The 24,759-nt window shown below is 35.3% G+C and overlaps 1 protein-coding gene across 2 annotated transcripts in view; it reads left to right on the forward strand.

Moving 5' to 3' along the window:
• LOC128983245 (E3 ubiquitin-protein ligase RNF38) overlaps positions 1 to 24,759 on the forward strand; it is a 186,972-nt gene that overhangs the window by 90,490 nt on the left and 71,723 nt on the right. For both annotated transcript variants that reach the window (XM_054402489.1, XM_054402482.1), the window contains 3 exons: positions 7,202 to 7,416; positions 13,236 to 13,359; positions 19,287 to 19,385. In XM_054402489.1, the coding sequence (XP_054258464.1) occupies positions 7,202 to 7,416; positions 13,236 to 13,359; positions 19,287 to 19,385 (438 nt within the window). The remainder of the gene's footprint in view (positions 1 to 7,201; positions 7,417 to 13,235; positions 13,360 to 19,286; positions 19,386 to 24,759) is intronic.

The raw sequence follows: 24,759 nt of genomic DNA on the forward strand, positions 1-24,759 counted from the left end.
AATAAATTTTGTGTTTGTGGTTTGTTACACCACTGCAAAAAAAAAAAAATTAAATTTATTTTATTTAAATTGCAACCAATGAGAATATCATATAAATAAGTTGTACACAGGGTTCTTTTGTTTCCCCAACTCTAAAATACAACGCACATGAATTGAAAATGTTATAGGTTTTAATAGTACTGTAGCAAATCGAATATCAATAAAGTTAACGTATAACAATAAATTTACATATTCCTAGATTATAATTGAATGTGTTTACGAAGGAACACCACAGCCTCAAAATTCAACATTACAGTATATTTACTCAAATTTTTTGTTTTCATACAGCACAGTTGATGTTGCCAACTAGCGTGGGAGCGGAAGTAAGGGCTGATAAAGGCTGGTTCTCGGAAAAGTAATAAACTTGTAGTTTGAATGATTTTTTTTTATTTTGTACAGGATTCATGGGATCCTCAGCATAAAGTACAAACCACATACAAACTGCAAAATGTGTGTCGAAGGTCTGATTAGACCTTCTGAGATTTAGACCTTCAGCAACTGATCCGTTTTTTACCTTCCTTTAATTTATTCTTTTTCATGTTGTGCTTCATGTAACATACATAGACTAGAGGGCCGCTCATGCCCTTGACAAATAAATTAACATTTTCGCACAAATACAAATCAATATCGTCATTAGACAAGAATTAAAAAATAAAATTTATAAACAAAACCTACCACGGCATATTCTTGAACAAGTATGCCTACAAACCTACGATAAGCATGTTTGTTATTATTATACTTAACCTACAAATGCTATGACTTAGGGCATACCTGCTTTCCTAGATAAAATATCCGAACTAATTGCGAGTGCAACGTGAACTTAGAAAAAGACTAGTAAGAATTTACAACTGTGAATTTCTCAGAATTGATTGACAGTTCAGACGAACCTATGGCCACAGACTACGGAAACCTACAGTATTATTGTATTAGTATACTGTATTTGTATTATTGTGTTACTAGCAGAGTACCCGTCCTTCGTACGGGGTTGGCGTATATAAATGCTTATTGCAGTTATGGGAGAGGACACGATTTGAAAAAAAAAATGGTCTTTTAATTTATACGGTATCCTATAGTGTAGCACACATCTACCATAGTCCTGATGTTCTACCACTGCACCTAAACCATGGAAAAAAGTAAAGTTCTCATTGTGTACCACAACTTTTTTTGCTAGTTGTTTAAAATTAGCTGTGGTCATTAATGCAAACAAACAACATAATAGTGCTGCACCCTGTTTGGCAAGCCCTATAACTTTTTAATGATGTTTAATATCATAGAACCAACTTGTACAGTTGAAACGACTGACGAAATTCTTTAATTTCTTTAAATATGAATACTCATAAGGTTAACATGAGAAAGTCCAGAGCCAGAGCCACCGGGGCGGAGACTGAAAGAATTTTTGAGGTAAGAATATGTTAATCGGGGATGTCATCTATCATCATACCAAATTTCAACCTTGTCGGTTTAGTATTTTTCGCGTTTGCTTGTCACAAACATCCATCCATCCATACATTCATGGTTTGCACTGTAAACATAAAGTTATCACATTAGTTCCAAACCGATAAATAGAAAAATAGGAAAATATAAATAAAAAATATAAATAAATATGGAAAATAGGGTAGTTTTCTAACATATTTTAGTGAAATTATATAATCAGGCAAATGGAAATTCAGTCTACAGATTTGCTGTGGCAGGGGGATTATATTACGGTTTACACAAAAATAAATCAAAACATAAACCTCATAACACTCAGGAAAAGGGCCTAGGTTGATAGGGCAACGATTATAGAATCTTAATTATTTCCTATATCCATGATGAATGATTTCTTTTAAAACGAATTATTCCCAGTAAAATATTATTACAGCATTTCACAAAAATAGAACAGACTCAGTATAATAGATCATAAACATAAACAAATGAAGTAACTGAAAGAATACTGTAGTAAGAAAGAAACGGCGGGTCTATGTGTCTGTTTGCTGATGATTGTAATGTGCTGGTTCCGGGAAGATCAAAAGAACAGATTGAAACGTTTTCTCAGGAGAGTCTTTTATCCACTAAAGAATTCCTTGACCGAAAAAATCTGCTTATTAACACAGAAAAATCCAATTTTATATCATTTTCCACTAAACAACGTAGACAAAATTTTGAACCAAACATTTGCATAAAATCAGAAAGAATAAACCAAGTAAAGCAAAAAAAATTTCTTGGTCTAATTATCGATAAACATCTATCTTAGGAGGGCCATGTGAATTATGTGGTTAAAAAGGTATCTTCCGGTATCCATGCTCTGCGACAGATGTTCAGAGTATGCAGTTTAGACACTCTAAGAGTTGTTTATTTCTCATTAATACATTCACATATTTCATATGGAATTGTTCTATACGGGGCAACAACAAAAACTAATTTAGATAAAGTACTAATTAAGCAGAAAAAAGCTATCAGGGTGATGAAAAATCTTAAAAAGAAAGAGCCTGTCAAGAGCATCTTTCGTGAATTACAAATATTAACAGTTTATAGTCTTTATATTTATGAAACAATAATTTATGCAAAACAGATCCAACTATCATCCAGCTCAACAGAACAATTAGTATATAACACCAGATTAAAAATTAACCTACCTCGGCATAATCTTGAATTTTACACTAAAAAGACATCTTACATAGGGCTAAAATTTCTCCAGTCTATACCAGCTCACATCCGAAAAGAAACCAAATTTAATAAATTCAAGCAGCTCTTAAAGGAATATTTTTTAAGAACTCCCTGCTACTCAGTAACAGAATTCTTTAGTATTAGTAAAAAACAGTTAGGCCTAACTTAATTTGAATTCCAAATACTGTAATCCTTAAAGTCATGGTTTTGTTAAAAGTTAAAGTCAAGTAATTTTAGTACTCTTTTTATGTATTTAATTAGCAGTAAGCAATTTTGAATTTAGCTCATGACTCTATTCAAGTTCATGTAATGTGAAACTATAATGAATAAAGAATGTTTTGACTTTGACTTTGAATCATACTAATTAAATTACATTAACATATGGTTTGACAGCTACATTTAAGTAATGTAAAATAATGTTTACAATCGGGCTGGTAACATCATTATTTTAAATTTATAATCCTTACCCTCTCTGTTCTAATATTCGTGCATTATTTAATATGTTTGAACCAGCTGTGTGGAATTGTGAAATCAAAATTCATTCGACAGTTAGTTCAGGTTGTTTACATTTTTAAATTTAAATAAGTTGAACCGACATATTGGCCCTCTGATCGTCAAAAAATACCAGACCTTCTTGATTTTTTTGTTACGAAAGGTGTATCCCGAGATTGTGTGACAATCGAGCAATCTCTGGACCTTTCCTCAGACCACTCACCTGTAATTTTAACGATCGCTTCAACTGTTATATTCAAACCTATTCCACCACATTTATGTAACAAAAATACAGATTGGAATTATTTTCGTGAATTAATGGATCAAAATTTAAAGATTTCTGTGTGTTTGAAGAGCGAAGAAGATTTGAATCTTGCTGTTGAACATTTCAACAAAACAGTTCAAGACTCCGCTTGGAGAGCAACTCCAGACCAGAATAAACTTAATATAAAATCAGGAATAAGCTATCCAATTGAAATTAATAGGAAAATTTCCGAAAAACGCCGACTCCGTAGAATATGGCAAAACTCTAGAGATCAGACGGATAAAAGAAATCTAAACAGGGCCACTCAACAACTAAAAAGGTTACTGTTTAAATTAAACAATGACAGATTTCAAGATTTCACATCAAACCTTTCTCCATCTGAAGCTAGTGACTACTCCCTTTGGAAAGTTACAAAAAACTTTAAACGTCCACAAATTTGCATTCCACCTATTCTAAAAGAAGATGGTTCTTGGGTCAAAAGCAACATCGAGAAAGCAGATGTCTTTGCTTCATACTTCAAAGAAGTGTTCAAACTATATAATATAAATTCAAACGTTGAACAAGAAATTTTGGAATTCCTCGATTCTCCAAATCAACTTGATTTACCGATAAAATTGTTTACACCATCCGAAGTAGCTAAAGTAATAAAAGACGATTTAAACGGCAAAAAAGCCCCCGGTTATGATCTGATAACAGGTAAAGTGTTGAAAGAGCTGCCTAGAAAAGGAATAGTATTCACTACAGTACTTTTCAATGCAGTTTTACGCCTCGAATACTTCCCAATACAGTGGAAGGTTTCACAAATTGTTGTTATTCCGAAACCTGGTAAACCTTTAAAATCAAGCATCCTCGTATCGGCCTATATCTCTTCTTCCCGTGGTTTAAAAAGTTGTTGAAAAACTTTTTTTTAAAAGACTCCAAATTATAATTGACGAAAAAGAATTGTTGCCTTCCCATCAGTTTGGATTCCGCCGAAAGCATTCCACCATTGAGCAAGTGCATACAGTAGAATAGTGAATGTAATCAAGGAAGATCTTGAAAATAAACGTTTTTGTTCATCTGCTTTTTGGACGTAGCCCAGGCGTTTGATAAAGTCTGGCACACAGGACTATTGTTCAAAATTAAAACTTTGCTGCCCCGTACACATGGAGTGTTGAACTCGTATTTGTCCAAACGCTTTTTTCAAATTAAATATCAAGATGTAGTTACAGATGTGCATGAAATTGAATCAGGTGTACCACAAGGCAGTGTTCTTGGACCTGTTTTGTATATTTTGTTCACGTATGACCTTCCAAGTACAATACTTTCCACCTTGTTTTGCTTCTGACCTTCCAAGTACAATACTTTCCACCTTGTTTTGCTTCTGACCTTCCAAAAGCAAAACAAGGTGGAAAGATCATAAAAGAAATGTTGTTTGATAACGGGTCTGAATTCCTATCAAAGGAAACTACGAAAATCATTAAGGAGTATGGTATTAAGATACGTACAACTTCTCCCTACTGCCCTGAACAGAATGGTTCTGTTGAGAGGGATAATCGAACGATTGTGGAGTCTGCTCGTTCTATGCTTCAGAGGAAAGGCTTGCCGAAGTTTCTTTGGGGTGAGGCTTGTAATACTGCAGTTTACCTCCTTAATCTTACAGGACCAAGTCCTGTAGATGGCAAATCACCACTGCAATTGTGGTCGGGTAAGAGTGTTCCAGGTCTGCAACACCTCAGAGTATTTGGAACTAACTGCTTTGTAGTATTGTCTCAAAATGAAACCACGGAAGTGGAAACTGATGAAGTGGCAACTCCTATTGTTTTGGATGGAGGTGAGCAAGACGAGTGTGTTGTATTGTCTAAAAATGAAACCACAAAAGATGTGTTGCGACAAGGAAAACGAGTGAAAAGTGTACCAAGTTGGATGAGCAGTGGAAATTTTGATCTGATGCTGGTTCAATCAGAAACACAGATGTTTCCAAGGTCTTACAAGGAAGCAATGGTGTTAGATGATGCATCTGACTGGAAGGCTGCTATGGACGATGAAATAAAATCCATCCATGAAAATAAAACTTGGATTTTGGTGGATAAACCAGAAGGAGCTCGTGTCCTGGGATGTCGTTGGGTACTTCGAACCAAACCTAATTCTGATGGTTCTCATGAAAAATACAAAGCTCGACTAGTAGCCAAGGGATATGCACAACGTGAAGGAATTGACTATAATGAACTGTTTAGTCCTGTGGCACGTTATGACACCATTAGATCTGTGCTAAGTACGGCTTCCGTTGAAAATCTGGAATTGCGTCAGTTTGACGTGAAGACTGCCTTTTTATATGGTGATCTTTCAGAGGAAGTTTACATGTAGCAACCTGAAGGTTATTCTGATGGAACTGGACGTGTGTGTAAACTACAAAAGTCATTATATGGTCTGAAACAATCTCCTCGTTGTTGGAGCTTGAAACTTACAAAGTTTCTTGAATCTCAAGGTCTTAAGAGAAGTAACTCGGATCCCTGTCTCTTTTATAAAAACAATCACGGGAAGAAGCTACTTGTACTTATTTATGTAGATGATGGATTAGTAGCTGGGACCGACAATAGCATCATTGATGACTTCATGAAAAGCTTATCCAAAGTTTTTAAAATCAAATCTGGTGAACTTGACAGTTATTTAGGATTACAGATCAAGAAAAGTTCAAGTGGAATATGGATTGGTCAATCAGCCTATACTAAACGCATATTACAACGTTTTGGTATGAGTGACTCGAATTCCATTTCTACACCATGTGAAAGACCTGTAAACAATGGTCCAGTGGAGTCTGTCAGTGAAAAAGTTCCATATCGTGAAGCTGTTGGAAGCTTGATGCATTTAAGTTGTGTATCAAGACCTGATATTTCCTTTGCTGTGGGATTGGCTGCGAGGAATATGGAACATCCTACTCAAGCTGATTGGTTGAGTGTCAAAAGGATATTTAGATATCTTCGAGGAACCATAAATGTTGGTATCTTGTACAAGTCCTCACCGTGCAGTAATCTGGATGTTTTCACTGATTCTGATATTGCTGGAGAGGAAAGTACTCGGAAATAAACGTATGGGTTTATCAGTTGTTATGCTGGAGGTCCAGTGAGCTGGCGAAGCGAGAAACAGCGTTCTGTAGCACTGTCTACGACAGAAGCCGAGTTTGTGGCTGCATGTGAAGGAGCTAAGGAAGCAATATGGCTCAAACGTCTGTTTGAAGAAATAAGTTGTCACTCACAATTGACACCTGTTCTGAAAATTAACAATGGCAGTGCTGTGAAACTCATAAAGAACCCTGAGTTTCATCGCAGAACCAAGCATATCGAAGTTAAGTATTACTTCGTCAGAGAAAAATTCTTGGAAGGACTTGTTGATGTTGAACATGTATCTACAACATATCAACTTGCCGACATCCTTACTAAACCTCTCAATCGAGTAAGGTTTACACAGCTTAAAGTAAACATTGGACTTTGTGACATATAGTTTCAAAATTGTGAAGGGAGTATTGGAACATTGACAATTTTGCTTATGTACTGTTTAAATGTACATTGTCTCAAGATCATATGTTCTACTTTTTATATTAAGCTGTGTTCATGTTTATGTTTGTGTGATCAAAATAAAAGTGTGAATTCCTTTCTTTAATATAATTTGTTTCTCATTAATTTAAAAGTTTATTCTTATAAGTAATCAAGAGAAAGAATGCCTTGGACAAGTACGTATCAATAAAATACTTCACTCTGAAATTGGTATTTTGCATTTCAGAGTGAGAGCCCAAGCAGAAAGAGGCGACGCTTGTCCCACCATCAAATAGTGGACTTGGCTACAACACCTCCACCTCATCCCCATCCGCACCCACACCCTCATCCTCACCCTCACTCTCACCCGCACCCGCACCCGCACGCTCATCCACACCCACATCCTAGCTGGGACAGACATCAGCGTTCACGTCACCAACAGCCCACACGCAGTAGGGGCAGGTGAGTCCACACTTTAAACATTGGTAGAATCTATATACTTATTACAGTAAGGGTTTTATGAGTAACATCCCTCTTAAAAAATTTTTACGATTTAGGTGTTATTTTAAAGCTTTTTATTTGTTGGTGGGACGAATGGTAACTAAAAAGGAGATTTCATTTAGAGCTTTGCCCCCTAGCAATTGATATATTTCTTGAGTTCACTTTTAAAAATCTAGTGAGCTTTCTTTATGAAAGTTTAAATGTGAATTGTAATTTAATAACATCTGATCCTGCAGTTGAATGATTAACCACAGTCAGATAGTAAAATACCCCCGCCACAGCAAACCTGCAGACTAAGCGAATTTTGATTTGCCAGATTTTTTTGATCTTCAGTTAAATCTATTCAAATAACATTAGGTTTAACAAGTACCTAGGTTTGCTGCCTACAGGGAGGGTAATAAAATGGTTTTTTAGTAAAATATTATTAGCTTAGTACAAAATAAATAGATTTGCCAGGGTTGATCCAAATATATCCATAAACAAACAAACTACAACAGTTTACTTATTATCCATAAGAATAACAAGGGAATTTTTATTTTACAATTTTCTCCATAAACAATAATCATACAGAAACACTTCAATGTTTTCAATTATTTGTTTTTTTTAAGCCCCTCAAAATGGTCTAGATAAAATTGGGAATATTTAAGTTTTGAGGGTCAAAAACGAGAAAACCCAATTTTTACCCCATAAATCTCAACATTAAACCCTGTTTCCTTGGTCCGATCATGCTGGTTCGCGAATTTGTTTCAATAAACGTAGGTTTACACGTTGGTACCAAATTTCATCACAATCGGATCATTTTTGCTTGAGTTACCGTGCTAACGGACACAATACGGGGTTAGGCAAAAGTCTGGAACCTCCCAGTTAACTTTGTAATGCGTTGCAGTAGGAAAACCAAACTCGGCATATATTTACAAAATAAGAAATTGAACTTTTTCATCGAAGCTAAAACTTTGCCCCAGCCCCCAAAATGGGGTATTTTGGGGGCAGCCCCAAATTTTTAAAAGTAAACACCTATCATGTGACCCCTCATTTTAAAGGGGTTATCAAGAGAAATTTAATGGCGCAAACCAGAGGTCAATATTGCACCCCTAATCAAAATGGCAGTCTAATTTAAGATGAGCAAGCTGTGAACAATATGGTGACACCAGTTGTCATCACAGCCATCTTAGACCATGATGCACAGCACATAAACGTACATGATTGCTCTCCTGCAACTAATCCTTCCTCTATTTTTATGAGGGAAAGACTGCCAACTCCTCAACAATTAAATCCCTTAAAGCCAGTTTAAAAAATGAGCAATAAAACCATTTATTTACCAGGGTTAACATTTACCAAAACAGATGTTAGCTTATTTTGCATTGAGCTTCATTGTGAATTTAGCTGTACCAAAATAATTGATTACTATCTTATAGTTTTAAGTGTTTACAGATCTCCTAATGGTGATATTGGTTTGTTTCTGGAACATTTTGAGCTTGCTGTGAAAAAGCTGTTAAAGTCATTTATGTAGCGAGAGTTATAACACTGATATATGTGTCCTTTAATTTTGGCAATTTTTTAAAATATAGATTTTTTCAATTTTCGTAAAGTTTGGAGCATAATATCTCTGATGGGACATGGGATAAAATTTTGATTTTTTCACAGGATGTTCTTCTGTATATGAGGAAACTACAGTAATAAATTTATCATTGATATTTTACTGTGGTTAAAGTTATGAATTTTTGGAAACAGTAAGAAAACGCATATTGTTTAGTGTATTAGCGACTTGTCTACAGGTTAAATAGTGCTCTTTATTAGTTCAAAAGGCAGACAATTTACCACTTTTAAATAGATAACAAATACTTTACACCTTTAACAATAATATTTTAAATATAACAAATATTATTAGAAATTTTATTTGTTTAAAAAATTTATAATCTTATAAATGGTAAGTATAACACCACTTTCATTGACAGTATTAATCATATCAATACTTTGGTAAAAACTATTCATTTTGAAAGGCCTTTAAAGATTCATAATTGTATTGTGCTTCAGTAATTGAATGTTTTTAACTGTAGGCTTACAAGTAGGGCTTAAATATTGCTGGCTAATATTAAATAAACTTGTACTAATATTATAAACTTGCCTAGAGTTGAAAAGGTTATTTACTTTTCTGACGGAAGTGTTTCCCAATGTAAAAATAAGAAAACCTTTTTAAATCTCTGCAACCACAAAAGGGACTTTAATTAGATGCTGAGTGGCACTTTTTGCCTCCTGCCATGGCAAAAATGCATGCGATGGAATTGGGGGAACAACAAAACGTGAAGTTAGTAAGGCCAGTTTACAAAGAACCTTAACAGATCAGATTCTAAGTGTAGAGAAATGTACGAATTTTGCAAACATAACATCAAAGGGATAACCTAATTTCTTGTCCGGAAGGAAGAAATTCTGACTCACGTCGAAGAACTTAAAACCAGATTTGAAAACTGTGTACAAGTCAAGGGAACAAGGAGTTAATTGGGTAAATTTTATGGGGTTTCAGAAAACACAATAAGGTGCTTTATAAAATCAAAAAGTGACATTTATGAAGACCATTGCATATGCAAAATTTTACAATTGACCCTAGAAACTTACGACTTGGTGGCTTGTGTATATGATGGGCAGTGGAGGTCGGCACAAATTGAACAATTAAGTTTGGAAAATAGTGATGTGTATATGCACTTTTACCATCCTGCTGGACCAAGAACAACTTTTAGAAAGTCTGACAGTGACAAAGTGTGTGTACCGATTAACAACATTTAAAAAAAAACTGTCATTTCAAGAACTCAAAACGGCAACTGGAAGAGTATACAATATATCACAAAAACTGTCAGATGAAATAAGTATTCTTCTTAATGCTCATTCCAACTAGGAAAACATGAAATAAATATAAGTTTTTTTCATTTTTTTATGATTAGTTTGTCGTAACACATAACACATAATAAAATTGTTGTTCTATTATTTTGTGGGTTTCTTTACATTTTAAAACCAAATGTTTAGCCTAATTATATAATATTAGCCAGCAATATTTTAAGCCCTACTTGTAGGCCTACAGTTAAAAACATTCAATTACTGAAGCACAATACAATTATGAATTTTTAAAGGCCTTTCAAAATGAAAAGTTTTTACCAAAGTATTGATATGATTAATACCGTCACTGAAAGTGGTGTTATACTTAACATTTATACGATTTTAATTTTGTTAAACAAATAAAATTTCTAATAATATTTGTTATTTTTAAAATATTATAGTTAAAGGTGTAAAGTATTTGTTATCTATTTAAAAGTAGTAAATTGTCTGCATTTTGAACTAATAAAGAGCACTATTTAACCTGTAGAAAAGTCGCTACTACACTAAACAATATGCGTTTTCTTACTGTTTCCAAAAATTCATAACTTTTACCACAGTAAAATATCAATGATAAATTTTTTACTGTGGTTTTCTCATATACAGAAGAACATCCTGTGAAAAAATCAAATTTTTATCCCATGTCCCATCAGAGATATTAAGCTCCAAACTTTACGAAAATTGAAAAATCTATATTTTCAAAAAATTGTCAAAATTAGGGTAAAGGACACATATCAGTGTTATAACTCTAGCTACATAGAGTATACTAGTATATGTAGTTGAATAAAAAATATCTATATATCTAATTCCGTAAGCCCAAAATTTTACAATGAAATTGTGAGTGAACGGGAGGCCGTAAAAAGCTGGGAGAGGTCTTATTTTAAAGGCCTGGGCATGAAATTTTGGGGAAAAATATTCATTTTTCTTAATTATGTACCAAAAGGTTGCTACAGATTAAAATAATTCACATTTGAATAGCATTGGAATCTAATGTTATGTCTTTTTATTAAGTGTAAACACAGCTGTGATTATATAAATTTAAAAAAATATAACCACCCCTGAATGTGCATTATTTTGTTATTGTAAAATTGTTAGTGAAGTAGTAAACAACACAAAGTGAAAATTAGATAAAATCTGTTGAACAAACAATTTGATGCTTTTAAACTGAATACTTTACAATGGATTGTTCTTTTGCACAGTAATAATGTATAATGTCGGAAGACTACCACTCAGAGGTATTGTTCCTCAAAATGAGAACAGGCGCCAGATTTGGCACGATATTAATGGAAGAAGAATAAATGAGCATCGAATGAACATGAATTTATTCCTGTGTATAGATTACCACTTTTAAATGAGATTGCATTACACAGCGTAGAACCAATGGACGAAGGGTGCATTCATTGTGGTACATTGCGCAATTTGATTTGGTGAAATTGTGGCGCAAGGCCGAACCTTCACAAAAGTTGGCATTTATTTGAAAAAAACCAGTGTTCAACCATGGTCAACTTATGTTGCTTTTTGATTTGCAAAGAGGCCAGATGATGTTAATAGTACTAGAACCAAATAAAGACCAAGGAATAGACCAAAATGGATACTATACGACAAATGTTGTTTCAGAGAGATTTTGTTATAGCATTTTACAATTTGGATGATGACATTATCTCTATGTGTTTTTCTAAGTGGATTTGTCTATATTTAAAGAAATCTATATATATATTTAATTAATAGTCATGAAGACAATTATTGGAAAATGTTCCATAGTTGTATTATGATTAGAAAGTATATATTATAAACACACCGCATGTCCTTTGGAATTTTTCTTTTAAACAGAGTAGACATCAAAATGCATTACTTATGCAGGTAATTAAATGCATTACTTATGCATTACTTATGATATGTGTAATAACTATTATACATATCATAATATGCAAAAATGTTAAATTAAAATTCAAGGTAGGGTAACCCATGAGGCTTATAATTTGTACCAAATATTTACTAGAATATAGGGGCTATTGCCCCTACAAGCCACTAGTTATCAGTAATTTACAAATCCTTCATGGAAAAAATAGGCTTCAAAAAGTGAAATTTACTTGTTTCCGTTGCTTGTTTTTAAACATTTTTTTCACCCATGTGGGTACAAATTAGGCTGATTATGATCATAACCAAAATTAAAGATGGGAAAATTATGAACAAAATGAATTTGGTTGCATTTGTGTAACATAAGTAGAAAAAAATATATGTTTGTTTACGTTAACGTCTACAAACTCAAAAATAACCGTGCGCTGCAAGACAAAAATGGCCGCTACAAAAAAATTGGAAGGGATGAAAATTTAATAAAATCATTTTTGAACTTCCAAAACATGAGGGAACAATATATAAAAAAAAAAATATATTAAAAATGGTTAAGCAACCAATTTATTTTTTATTGGATCACTTGATATAGATTGACCCCCATACCAATCCCTCAGGCCAACTGTTGGCCAGCGGGGACCTGCAGCCCCCTAGTAAATTTGGCAAACAGGAATCAGAACCTGAAAACCAGAATTTGCTACTGGGAAAACAAGAAAAATGAATATATATTTTCCGAGTCGTGTGGCCACCCTGTTTGTGTGTGTCTGTATGGAGCATTAGCAACATCCTTCATAGTTTTTCTATGGCAGATTTATCATCAAGATAAATATACATTAACGTAGAACTTTCTTATAAGACCAAAGGCCAAGTGGTGGGATCAAGTCTGGAAAGATATGGAAATAACGAGACTTTTAAAGGGAGATTCGAGGGTCCGAGAGAATTGGCGACAACAAGTTGGTGAAGCCAAGTATCAGCTTGGATACAAGTGGCCAAGGCAGTAAACAAGTAAGTAAGGACAAGTTGCTCAAGTCTGAAGGATGACATGGATTTTTGGTTTGTTTTAGCCCACCTATAAGACGTCACTGCTTTCGTGATTGGAACTCTGATGGTTTCCAGCTGAATCACCACAGTTTTCTGGCCAATCATCAGCCTCAGCCCCAGCCTGCCATGGTCATGGATGTTACCCAGGTAACTATGAAATAAAACAAAATTTAAAAAAAAACCCTTACATGAATTGTGTCAACAATTCATCATAATATTATTATTTAATTTGACTCAAAAGGAACGTATAACTTACGTCATGCCCAACAGTTTGCTACATAGAGTCAGTAAGTTTATTGGATTTTCATCTGAAATCCCAGTTGAAATCGTAGAAGTTCCTCAACAACCGAACAACGGGGATTGCAGTGTGTAAATTGGTAATATTTATAGAGACCTTGTTGCAAGGAATAAAAAATAATTTATAAATAAAAAACTTTTTAAAAATAAAACATTTTTAAACACACTAAAAATTAGAAAATAATTTATAAATATGTGGAGAGTATAAATACTTGTAAGTAAAACGTGGGGTGCATGCAATAGATAATTTACAATTACCTTCACCTATGAACTAATGTATTATTATCAACTAGGTGAAACCCGTCGAAATCGACGGTTGCTTTAAAGGCTTACGACAATTCTTCTAAGTGCGACAAAAAGAGTTAAAATATACAAAAATGTGAGCATTTTAGCATTGTCTAATGAGTAATAAATAGGTGTAGAAACAATAATGACTTTTGTGTTAGTTACAAAATATGGTTGATCATTCAATAAATAACATATTTCTTATTCCCTTCCGTCATTGTTAACTGGTTTATCTTCTTTTTGATGAATATAATATAAAGAATGCTTTTGGAAGAATCTTAAATAGTATTAAGCATAACTTTGATTCCATGACATGCGGATGTCAGTTGTCTCAGCCTTATCAATTGCATAAAGTGTTCAATATAATTTATCTTCGGAATGTTAGGTGTAGTGGAATATACTTGTAGTGAAGCTGGCTTTTATTCTTGAAATGATCAGGGACCTTGTTCATATGGTCATGCGGCTTCATTTGCAACAAATAATGCAAATGAAAAAGCAATGCTGCATTTCCAAAGAGCAAATACTGTAAATTGTTACGCAAATAGTGACGTTTACATGCATTGTTGTTAATCAACGCATCTTAGAAAGGATGAGGATATTTAGTTGAAAAGGAACACGACCTTTGTTGTAACAGTAACTGCTTAAATGGTAATTACTCTTTGTGAAATTTGTTTTACAGTCAAAGTGTAGTGTTATTTTCACAAATCTCACTTAAGGCCAACCAAGTGGGACACGGTCCGTAATAGGCCACTGCAAAACATCTGTCAAGATATAGGTACTATTTTAGGCAATGTTTCTGTGTTTGGATGTTATTAGACACAATAAGAGCACAATGAACTTCTTCTGCAGATGAATAATCCGTTGGTTAAGAGAAATATAAGCCGAATTAATAAATGTCACAATCAAATATTGTTGATAATGTCACAATACAGGTGTTAATTTTATTAGCATGTGATTGAATTTAGTTGTTGTTGGTTTTTCTAACACTTATAGTTCTGTTAAATATAGGATTAGTGTGACCTGTCAGAATTGACGTAAACGTTCAGAACAAAATGCTTAACTTTGAAGTTGACACTGGCGCTTCAGTTAGTGTTATTAGTGAAAATTGTTATGATGAGTATTTCAAAGGTCAAGAGCTTGTGCTGAGTGATTTATCACTCCGATCTTACACTAATGCACCTATTGAACCTGTAGGTAAAATTAAGGTAAATGTATTTTACGAGGGAATTAATGTTAATGACCTTGATTTGTATGTAATTAAAAATGTTTCACATCCATTGATGGGGCGAGACTGGTTATCCGCTCTTAATGTTGAAATCTCTTTTTTAATCAAACAACTTGTATGTCACTAAATGCGACAATGAATCTGGTCAGAAGCAAAACTTTGAGAAACAAGTAAACCAGTTAGTTAAGGAATTTCCAGAGGTGTTCACAGACAAAATGGGTGAATGTCAAAGAGCATTGTGCTCCTAAGTATTGTAAACCTAGACCTCTACCTTTCACTTTAAAGTCAAAAGTCGAACAAGAGCTTTCTAGGTTGATTGATGAAGATATTTTGTACCCAGTTAAAAGTTCAGAGTGGGCTACACCTATTGTACCTATTTTAAAGAAAGATGGTAGCTTAAGAATTTGTGGTGACTTTAAAGTTACACTAAATCCCTACTTAGAGATTGATCGCTACTCCCTCCCTAGAATCGAAGATTTGTTTAATGAATTCCAAAAGGGTGATTTTTATAGTAAGATGGATCTTAGTCAGGCGTACATGCGATTAAGATTGGATGAGGAGGCGCAGAAGCTCTATACAATTAGCACGCACAAGGGTTTATTTTCATATAATCGTATGCCATATGGTATTGCGTCAGCACCCGGTATTTTTCAGAGAAAAATTGAACAGGTATTGCAGGGACTACCAAGTGTGGCCAATTTTCTCGATGATATCCTTGTCTCTAATTGTGACAACGTTTCTCATTTGAATACAGTGAAAGAAGTATATACATCAATACATCAAAGATTAGGGCTATTGTGAATGCACCAGTACCACAAAATGTCACAGAAGTCAAGTCATTTATTGGCCTAATTAACTACTATGGTAGATTTGTGTCCAACTTGTCAAGTATTTTAAGCCCTTTGTATAATCATAATCTATTGAGAAAAGATGTAGCTTTTAAATTTGATGATAAATGCATGCAAGCATTTAATGAGGTAAAACTATTGCTTAGTTCAGCGCCTGTGTTAGCGCATTATGATACCCAAGCGCCGACTGTGCCGACAGTCGATGCGAGCAGTACTGGTATAGGCTGTGTATTGAGCATAATTGATAAAGATGGCGTGGAGAAACCAGTATCGTTTAGTTCTCGGACTCTATCCGCAGCTGAGAAAAACTATAGTCAGATTGATAAGGAAGCCCTAGCAGTTGTTTACGGTGTACGTAAATACCACCAGTATCTGTTTGGTAAACACTTTACATTGAAATGTGATCACAAACCGTTAGTTAGTATATTTGGACCTAAGAAGGGACTTCCTGTTTTTGCTGCTAGCAGACTTCAAAGGTATGCGTTGTTTTTATCAGGATATAGTTATGACATTAAGTATGTGAGATCTAATGCAAATAGCGCAGACGCGTTATCTAGGTTACCGTTAGATATTAAACACCCTAGTGAAGACCAATTACTATGGGTTGGTACCTATTTACAGTGCATTGAGGAGAGTTCTTTCCCTGTAACGTGGGAGGATGTAAGGCTAGAAACGCAAAAAGACCCAATTTTGACTAAAGTTTTAGGCTATGTGATGTACGGTTGGCCTAACATTCTTCCTGATGACAGTAGACAGTTATTACCTTATTTTCAGAGGAAGGTAGAGCTAGCTGTTGAGCAAGGAATGTTAATGTGGGGATATAAAGTAGTAATTCCTGCTAAGTTACGTGCTTATGTTTTGAAAGAATTGCATTCGAGTCATATGGGGATAGTAAAGATGAAAAGCGTTGCCAGATCATACATGTGGTGGCCTAACATTGATCATGATATAGAAGCACTTGCTAATAGCTGCTCTCCCTGTCTCTTGGAAAGAGCGAATCCATCCAAAGTCAAACTACATAACTGGCATTATCCCAACAGACCATGGGAGCGGTTACATTTAGATTATTTGGGACCTTTCAAGGGTAAAATGTACCTTGTTGTTGTTGATGCGTACACTAAGTGGCTGGAAGTTTTTGAAACAAGTTCAACTTCGGCTGGATTAGCTATAGATAACCTAAGAAGCCTTTTTTGCTAGATTTGGATTATCCGTTACAGTACACAGTGATAATGGACCTCCATTTACTTCAGTTGAATTTGGAAACTTTCTTAAGTGTAATGGTATCAAACACACCATTTCAGCCCCATATCACCCCCAATCAAATGGACAGGCTGAAAACTCGGTAAGGTACGCTAAGAATAAATCAAAGTGTGCTTTTCGTGAAAATGTTTATGTATCCCTAGCTTTAAGCAGAATTCTGTTTGATTACCGTAACTCAGTTCATTTAACAACTAACGAGACACCAGCTAAGCTTATGTTTAGTCGTAACTTGAGAACACGATTAGATCTTTTACGACCTGATCTAGGTAGGCATGTAGAGGAACAGCAAAACAAACAAAAGATGTATGCCCGAGGTAGTAAAACTAAATGTTTATTTACCAATCAGTTAGTTCTAGTAAGAGACTATAGAGCTAGAGACAAATGGATAGAGGGAACCATATTGCAGCAGATAAGTCCAACAATGTATACTGTTAGACTAAATTCAGGCATTGTTTGGAAACGCCACACAGATCAGCTGATCCCTGTTGATACCCCAGTATCAATACCAACAGTAGCAGACAGCCAAGCCGTAGCAGTGGCAACTCCAATAGGTGAGTCACGTGGTGTATCCAGCCCCAGGAGCCCGATGCAGCCACAGCTGATGGAAGCCGACGTCACGAGGCAGGACGCTGGCGGGACGTCCCCCCTCCTCACACGTCATACCCCTCCGTCACGTCACTCCTTACCCAGGATGCCCAGTCCAGCTGTTCATTCTCCCTCTCCCACCAGACCCAGAGCAGCTCAGCCTATTGTTAAGCGTTATCCGGAAAGAGATAGAAAACCTACAACGGGGTTGGATTTGTAAATATTGTACAGATTCTTTCACAACGAATATTTTAGTCATGCTTTCATTTTTATTTAGTAGTTTGTGTTGTCATTGTTTATGTAACTCTATTGTGTGAAACTATTGTTGTTCCGATCAAATATTCTTTAACTTATTTAATTAATTTCATAGAAAATTATATCCATAAAAATATCATTTTAATTTCAAAGATCATATTATGATTATGAGTCAAGATATTTAGAAGGGAGGTGTTATATATGTCGTTATATATTGATTGTAGTGTATACAATAATGTACCATAATGTTGCTATTTTTACAATATTTAGATTTGAGTTATAAAGAGTTGGCAATATGTTTTGCATTTGTGTCCTGACTGCGACCAGGCGACTGTGACGTCAAATCGTATGTTTCAAATAAAGCTCCCGGATTGGCTACAACCCATCACGCCACTTTTCCCTCAACGTTTAACCGCCGATCCAAAAGTTTCCTTACTCGCCAGTCCTCGATATTCCAGCAAACCGCAATCATGTAGTCGGCCGGATTTTATTTCACTCCCAAATGTAGTTTTTATTTAAATCATTACACCCCCAAACGTCTCAGCTACAACCATAGACTAACCAACACAAGCTACAACCCATTTAAAAAATGTGATACATACTTTCGATACATGTGATTGCATACAATTGAAGCTTACAACTGAATTTAAATCAGCTGATTTTCACTTCCTAGGGAGAAATGACCTACTTTAGGCTGTTTAAATACGGCTGTTTTTCCTGCAGTATGACTCAGTTCAGTGTTTTAATAAATATTTAATAGTTAATTTGTCAATAGTGTAATGCACGTCAATCTTATATAATTCATTACAAGGACCAGCCACTAAACCAAGCGTTAATGGTGGCAAAGGAAGCAAGATACAGGATTAATTATAGTTTATAGATAACCTTTTGGTTACTTTTACCAAAAATAATTAGGCTATTGTAAGAAATTTATTGTACCAATTTTGTACATACCCTTTATAGTACTTAGAGAAAACACATTAATCCCTCATGATACTGGCTGATGATTCTCCTTATTTTTGCCAGATTAAAACGTTTCTTGAAGTTGAGGGTTGAGTAAACAGTTGAGAAACCCTGCATTTTGGATATTTTAATACAATAACTCAGTGACCGCAGGGAACCAAAAAAATATTCATAGGCCAATGGGTTAACTAAAAGTACAATCCCTATCATCCTAAAATAATGAAACAAAAAATAACGAGTAGTTATTTATCTTACAATATTAAGAAAATTTGAAGAAACCTTTGAAATGATGTGAAAGTTGCTTAAGATGTTTATTTTCTGACCACATCTGACTATTATGTTGATTGTTACTACAGGTTCCTGTGACATTACCTCTGTCCCTGTACTCCACTCCATTGAGCGTGTGTCAAGCTGGAGCGACTGCGCCCTCCCCCTGTATTTACAACCCTTGTCAGGTAACAAAACATTAATATTCAATAGGGGTCGGTACAGTACAGTTCTAGCCTAATTACCATCATTGATTCGTTATATGGCATTTTTCTCGATACCAATTCAGTTCAGTACAGCCTAAAATAATTAGTTGTTTTAAATTTACCATTGTAGTAAAAATGTAGTTTTGCTCAAATTAAACAGTAATACTAATGAGACAAGTGAGATGGTGCACAATAGTTACGTTGGTGCAATGTGAGCAGGTTATGTTCAGACGTGATGTAAGCAAGTTGTTAGAGTGGGATAACATATTCATATTATCATTATATATGCTGTTTTATTATTTTTCTCTTGTCCCTTTGTTGTGATTTTGTTTGTATGTGAATTAAAGCATCGTTAAACATAAAAATAAAACACATAACTAGAATAAGAAACAGGTAAACAATAAGTTTGTAGTTAAGCGTTAATAAGAAAAACCACATTAGCCTTGCATCCGACAGAGGCAACTGCGACCTTACTACTCCAATACGTTTCACTTAACCCTCGAGGAGGCGCTTTACCAGTAAAACGGGAGCGGGCGCATGCGGAGTTTTATTCCGCAACACTAAATAGCATAAATTTTACCCATTTTACTTGTTATAACGAAATATTATATGTAAGAGTTGAACAACCTAATCAGAAACCTAATTTCTTTGTTAATAACATTATTTGTTTAACTTAGTATGAGTAACATTTCAAATAAACATATTGAGCAATTTTCTAGTATAAAGGTATGTTAAGAGGCTTGTGGAGTTTTGTTCCGCAATAATGCAGTTATACATTTACATGCAAACAAAATATATTTGATAATAATAATTATAAATGAAATAATACATTTAAACAAGTTTATAATGTTGTATGTATAAAATATACACGCAGTTTGACAAGAGTGCATGAGGAAATAAACTCTGCGCTAAGGACTTACACGATAGGGCGCACGTGGAGTAAACCTCCGCAAATTGACACCGCGTCACTGAATTGCAGCTGACAACCAAATGAGGAGGAATTCGGGGGTAAAAATAGCTTAGGAGCATTCCCAGGATGAGGTGCGTGAAGTGTAGAGCTGGACACGACTGCCGACACCCATTATGCATATTTATATTAACAAACACTACAAGTGCGGAGGAAAACTCCGCAGGCGCCCGCTGGAGGGTTAACAGTACTCAAGAATGAGTGTCTTATTTGTCATAATCTAGGGATGGACGGGATTGAATTTTTAGTTCGGGACGGGACGGGACGAGATTTTTATTTCCTTCCCGATTTTCGGGACGGGACGGGACGGGATTTTTTTCGTGCATAAAAAGAAAGTCTTATTGCAGTTACCAAAAAAGGCATACAAAATCAATCTTTACCGTTTGTGGCACTGATCTATAAAAACCAAAAAATGGGTAACAATTTACAGGTACCTGTAGAAACTTGTGACTCGCGGTCGAAATGACTCGCGGTCACGGTGCTATCGTCAAAATTACGGCGGTCACGGGGTGATCGTCGGTATGACTCACAGTCACGTCGTGATCGTCGGTATGACTCGCGGTCACGGCGCGATCGTCAGTATGACTCCGCGGTTGCGGCGTGATTGTCGGTATGACTGGCGGTCACGGCATGATCGTCGGTATGACTCGCGATCACGGCGCGATTGTTGGTATGACTCACGGTCACAGCGTGATTGTCGGTATGACTCCGCGGTCACGTCGTGGTCGTCGGTATGACTCGCGGTCACGGCATGATCGTCGTTCTGACTCCGCGGTCACGGCGCAATCGTCGAAACAACTTCGTCTCCTGCGTTCGCAATAGCGGCGTCATCAGCACTCGCGAAGCGGCAAAATCGCCGGCGATCGGACCAAATCCCGTCCCGAAAAATTCCCGAATCAAATGTAATCCCGCCCCGATAATCGGGAATATTTTTTTCCTGAAAAATTCCCGAAATTTCGGGACCCGTCCATCCCTATCATAATCCCATTCCTTATCATTCTTATTACAGTAGAACCTCGATTTTCCAGGGTAATGGGGGGGGGGACCACGAATAACTTAAACCATGATTGATCCAATATGACATAAAAAACCCCATTAAAAATCCTATAACTGTATACAGTATAACCACTCATATCCGGCCACCAAGGGACCAAGCCCCTGGCCGGATAACGATTTGGCCAGATAAACCAACCTACTTTGAAAATGACACTTCATACCTAATAATTATATGTAAACAATATATGCAGTCAAAAGAATCATTCAAGTCTGTTGTGGAATTATTTTTAGAAAAATAAGCATGTTTGTAAAAAGAAACAAAATATTTGTAGATTAAAGTTGTTAAGTAACTGGATATAAAATTATTATGATTCCAGATTGCAGGTACCAAACAAAAACATTTTACAAATAATGAAGGTAAAAATGACAGTAAATTGGCCTTGAAGATCGTTAGGACTTAAATGGTACATACATTTCTACTCAACTTTCTTATCCATTTTGTGAAATTCAACAATCAATTTAGGCTTCTGTACTAACCCTGCTTTGGAAATAATCAACCAACTGTTCAGAGGTTAGGCCAACTAGCTCAACCAAGCAGTGACTCAGTAAAATGTATAAACAAACAGTTAAATAGTGAGAAGGCTCAAGCTCAAAGACTAGTGCTTGTATCTACACCGTCTGTAAGCTGTGAGAAAAACATTTTGATATTGGCTTCATAGAATGGACCGGTTAAACAGAGGACCGGTAAAACCAAAGGCTGGATATCAGGAGGTCTACTGTAAATGGACGTTAATGTGATAATTCGCATATTACATCATCAAAATATAAAAAAGTAGGCTATTGCGCAATCATGATATGTTAAGTCATTAACCTTGGTTCAGTAGTAATAAAAACTGTAACATTTAAAATCACTCAAACTTTTACTCAAATAAAAAAATTCCAAACTCTGTACAGCAATAAATCACGTAAAGAACAGATTTAACACGTTCACTGCGGACGTATCCGATCGGATACGGCCCGAGCGGTGTTCAGGTGCTGCCGTAACCGATCAGATACGCTCGGCAATGCCTTTCGTATATCTTTGTTTTTCCTCTAGCGTCGGTCAAAGGCGGTGTAGTGGGTGACTTGCTTTTGTTGTGTATTTTATTTAGTTCAGCTCTTTATTATAATTTTCTTGTGACAGTGGGGTATTTAAGAGGCTAAATAAATCATTGAATTAAAAGCTGATCTTTTCTGTTCTGGAGGGTGATCAGGGCCGGATTTCCCAATAGGCCCGGTAGGCCCGGGCCTATGGGCGCAAGCTCCCAGAGGGCGCACGGCCGAGAGGAAAAATATTTTTTAAATATCTAAAAGTAAAATAAATAGCCATAGCTTAACATAGTTTGTGAGTTGATAAAAAAAAAAACTCTTGCCAATAAAGCATTATAATTTTTAAATTAATTAAAAGAAATAACCGTTAGAAAATATAAACAGTTTTTCAACATTATGCATCAATTTATTTACAACATTGATAACGAACATTGGTTATACGGGAGTAGGCTGTAGGGATGTTGTCGAGCGCCCGAGCGGTACGCATCCCGCATCGTATTGCCAGTTGCCACTGTACTCTTTGCACTGCCACTATGCTGGCTCGGCGCCACTGATCTGAGTGATTGGGGGCGTATGCGTGTTAGACACCGTTACCACCCTTACTTAACAAAAAGAAAATGTATTAACTAATCTTTTAATCAGTTTACAGCAACCTGCACTGCAGGGTCAAGTTAAAATATATAATACGTTTTGAATATTAAAAATACAATAAGTTTATCTTTAAAATTCAATAACAAAAAAAATATCTGAGTTTGCAACAGGTTTTAGAAAAATTAAATCCCCTCCAAAGCACCATTTGATGTCATTTCCTCCTCAGCTCAGACCTGAGGATAATTATGGTTGGCCGGACTATTGCTTTGCAAATATAATCAGAATGCTGTACCACCATAGATTAACCATAAACTCAAGTCGACCTGTTATCATATTGTCAATCCTAAATATACTTTTTCATGTCTAGTTTATATATGTTGGTCACACTGGAAGTTAGTTTTGACGTAATTTTGTTTCTATTATTCTATGTTGTCGTTGTGAGGGTTTTAGTTATAACCAGAATAACGATAAGATAAGATAAGTATAAGATTTAATATAACCAGGGGACGACCTATTGTTTATGATTAGATCGTTTTATTTTGGACAAACTAGGTTTAAATAACATATAACTTAAATAAAAAGAATTGTTTTCAGCTAATCCCTAAGGATGACAAATCTACTAAAGGCCTATGGTAATCTATGGTATCACGTACTGTTATGAAGTTCATGTTTTGGGGCCTGAAATTGGAATTAGTGGACATGCTTTTTTTGCAGAAATGCTCTGTGGGTTGGATTGTTTTGTTTCAGTCCCATAAGCGTGAGCATTTGCTAAAAGCATAAAATTGCCAAAAGTGTTTAAGACGGCATTTTGTTGAGGCTAAACAAGATAATTCTTAAAAAAACTTGCAATGGTAACATTCCGACGGGGAGTGGTGTTCAAGCAATTAACATAGGCCTTTAGGCATGATATAGTTTTTAATAAAGGTTTGTAGGAAAGAAACTGTGACCAGAACAGGGGGCGGAAAAATTATTTGGGCCTAGGGGCGCCAAAATGCTAAATCCGGCCCTGAGGGTGATGAGAATCTTGAGTGATAAACCTATTGGCGTGGGTTGGTTTTCTGTTAATATCAAACTAAAAATTTTCATCAATCCGTAGGATTATTACATCTAGAAATGAGATCTTCTTATCATTTTCTACCTCATATGTGAATTTTATTGACAGATAAAAAAAAGAGTTCAATTTGTTGACAAAGTCATTAAGGTTTTCTTTCTGATCAAAAACTGCAAATATGTCGTCCGTACCTTAACCAGGTTCTTGGAAAATATGCCATTACTTCTTTTGCTTTTGTTTCAAAATGACTCATAAATTTATTTGCTATAAAACATGATAGTGGATTTCCCATAGCCGTTCCTTCAGTTTGGGTATAAAAATTATTATTATATTTAAATGTGTTTTGGGACGTACATAGATTTGTCATAATTACATATTCATTAATTATTTCTTTTGGTAGATTTAATGAAATGAGCCATTTTCTTAACAAGTGTCTCGTAATGGGTATTGGGACACTTAGATAACGGGATACAACATCAAAAGAGACTAAATATTCATCTTTTTGTAGCTTCAAATCTTTAATTTTATCTATAAACTCGTATCTATTTTTTATAGCAAATGACGGGAATGATTCCAATTTTTGTAGCTTTTCTACTAACCATTTAGAGAGAAGATAAGTTAGAGAATTAATGCATGAAACAATTGGTCTCATTCCGTCTCCT

Source organism: Macrosteles quadrilineatus, unplaced genomic scaffold, assembly GCF_028750875.1.
Source record: "Macrosteles quadrilineatus isolate MER2022 unplaced genomic scaffold, UCM_ALF_1.0 Scaffold_1__1_contigs__length_201487025, whole genome shotgun sequence".
NCBI classification, from domain to species: Eukaryota; Metazoa; Arthropoda; class Insecta; order Hemiptera; family Cicadellidae; genus Macrosteles; species Macrosteles quadrilineatus.